Here is a 2,651-nt window from a genome sequence, read left to right as displayed (position 1 = left end):
TATTAATGTGGAGGAGATGATCAGTTCACGTGCGCCTTGCGCTGTTGAACTGAGGCGCTACAGCGATCTGTCACTCCACATTAAACAGCGCCAAAACGGCATTTATTGTTTGAATACTGCAATACAATGGACAGAATTTGAAATCTGAGACTTTGTTTCATATTAAAACTACCAAAGCACAATGCTTATTGTGATATATTGAATGGGAAGTGCTCTTCAACGTTCCGTCCATTAACTGAAAACAGGCTAGACTAGTCGATTCTTGGGATTTAAGAATCTATATCGTTCCGTAAAAATTATAATCGATTAATATCGAGATATTGATATTTTTTACCCAGCCCTAATTACATCAAAAAATAAATAATAAATAAATAAATAAATAAATAAATAAACTTAACTCACATTGGATCCATTTAATGCATCTTTGCTGAGCAACAGTATTCATTTCTTACCAAAACTTTTGAACGGTATTGTATATTTTTTTAAATAATCTGTTTTGGCAGATAAGTAAAGTAGATTTGTTCCTTATTTTTTCTCAAAATAAATAAGTCGCAAAATAAAAAAAAAAATGTTCTACTGTACATTGCAAAAAAACATTATCGGCCAAATAAGATAAATACCGGCTTATCAGTATCAGCCAAAATTCCTATTTTGGATCATCCCATATAAACGAAAACAAAGAAAGAGCTGTCTAAAAGAGACAAAGCCTGTCCAATAGACATGCATATATTTTTCCTAGAATTAGTCGCCTCACCTCATCAGAATCGTTCACTTTCAGAATAATTCTCACCTGTTTGTCGCTCAGCAGATAGATGTACTGATAATCAGGACTGAACACCATGTCACGGAGAATCGGGCTTCCCTCCACGACGGGGACCGTCTCATACAGCAGAGCGTTCTCCGAAGGCGGCGGTATACCATCCACTCGAATCTGAAAACAAAATAAAAGACTGAGTTCAATTCAACATGGAATCAAACGTTTCTTCGAAATCTGATTTTGAACGATCCCTCAGTGTGTCTTTGTAATCGTTCATTAACACATAACATTTCCATACCTCCTATACAATAAAATATGATTTTTCTAAGTCATAAAACCAAGATTAATGGAAAATACTATTTTAGTCTTTCTACTTCAATATTTCATGTTTAATTCACTGTTACTTGCCGTTTCTTTGTAATTTGCAATTTCTGACTAAAATTGTTTCCCCACCTTTTTTTTTTCCAGTGAGACTCTCCCATCCAAATCACTTTACTGTATTTTGTTATGCACCCGCCCACTTTTCAATCAAAACAAATCAAATCAAATCCCACCTTACATTATTTCCTCACTAAACATACTTAGATCACAAAAAAAAAAAGCATTTTCATAGTGTTTGATTTTAAATTCCAGGTATTTTACTGTGACTTTACCGCACAGTGTTTCTGGTTGGTGGCATATCATCACTTACACATCTGACTATCACTGACACACGCAGTATTACAATTTTCCTCATGAATGCAGAATTCCTTGGCTGACCTAGAAAACGAACGCAGAACTTTGAGCGAACGCGGCAGCGGAGAGAGATTACAGCATCTGATCAGATGTGCGATAAAAATCAATTACATTTTAACAACACACACACACACACACACTCGAACCCCCGCTGCCTCATCATTAGCGACTCCTCTGTTTCCTCACACTGATAATTAGTGTAGTTGAGCTTGCTGGGTAAAAAGCGAGCTCTAAATATGTCAAATTCAAAACATCTTTGAAGTGACGACTGAGGGAAAAAACACAGAGAGCGGCTGACAACCGCATTTAAAGTCAGAGAGCTCACCTATTTCCCTACCCGCCGAACGTCAGCGCGCGCCTCGGTCCTAATCAATTCTGACACCAATGTGATAGGAGATTGAAACCAAGCTGCAAGTAAACTAAATTCCCACCGAAAAGGTACGAAATGGCATTTGGGAAACGGCAGAGAGATCAAAATGAGAAGAAGAAGCGAAAGAAGGTGTGAGGTGGAAAAAAAAACACCCGAAACAGATGCACTGGCAGCGGACTTGGGCCGTCTCCTAAATATCTGGGTCGGTCTGAAGTGACAAACATCGTTAGTCTGTTAATTAGCTGCCTCCTCATTGCAGCAGTTGCAGTAATTAGGGTTGACAAGGTGGCATCAATTAGTCGAAGGCTGCCATATTGGGTGTCACATATCGCCGGCCAAGTCAGAGCCCACGTCTCCCCGGGCAGCAGGACAGAAGGCCTAGAAACACGACGGACTCTGTCTGCGATTCGTCAATTCATGCGCCACCAGCTGTAGTGTCGTTTTTCGCAGCCTTTGGCTACAGAGTTCCCTCGTTTAAACGGATCGGTTTAACACCAGCCGCCAGGTTTTGCGATACCCTCGTGGAACCGGATCAATTCGTGAAAGTAGAAAGCAGTTCAATGGAAAAAGAGAGACGGCATGTATTGTTCACAATTTAATTGATTCGAATACACTTAAAGAGACAGTTCACCCAAAAATAAAAATCAACTTAAAACATAGTTAACTAACCTCCATGTCAACCTGTATGAGTTTTCCTTCAGTGTAAACAGAAAAGAAGACAGTAGGGCTTCAACAGGGCCCAAGCATCAGTGAACTGTATTGAAGATCAAGAAAAAAAAAAGAAAAAAA

The 2,651-nt window shown here is 39.0% G+C and overlaps 1 protein-coding gene across 1 annotated transcript in view; it reads right to left on the bottom strand.

The window, feature by feature from the left end:
* LOC107743094 (plexin A3-like) overlaps positions 1 to 2,651 on the bottom strand; it is a 182,559-nt gene that overhangs the window by 113,136 nt on the left and 66,772 nt on the right. The window contains exon 4 of the mRNA XM_016556207.1: positions 791 to 931. Within this exon, the coding sequence (XP_016411693.1) occupies positions 791 to 931 (141 nt within the window). The remainder of the gene's footprint in view (positions 1 to 790; positions 932 to 2,651) is intronic.

The sequence above is a fragment of the Sinocyclocheilus rhinocerous genome, unplaced genomic scaffold (assembly GCF_001515625.1).
Source record: "Sinocyclocheilus rhinocerous isolate Xijiao unplaced genomic scaffold, SAMN03320098_v1.1 scaffold797, whole genome shotgun sequence".
Classification (NCBI taxonomy): domain Eukaryota; kingdom Metazoa; phylum Chordata; class Actinopteri; order Cypriniformes; family Cyprinidae; genus Sinocyclocheilus; species Sinocyclocheilus rhinocerous.
This window is presented reverse-complemented; position numbering and strand designations above follow the sequence as displayed.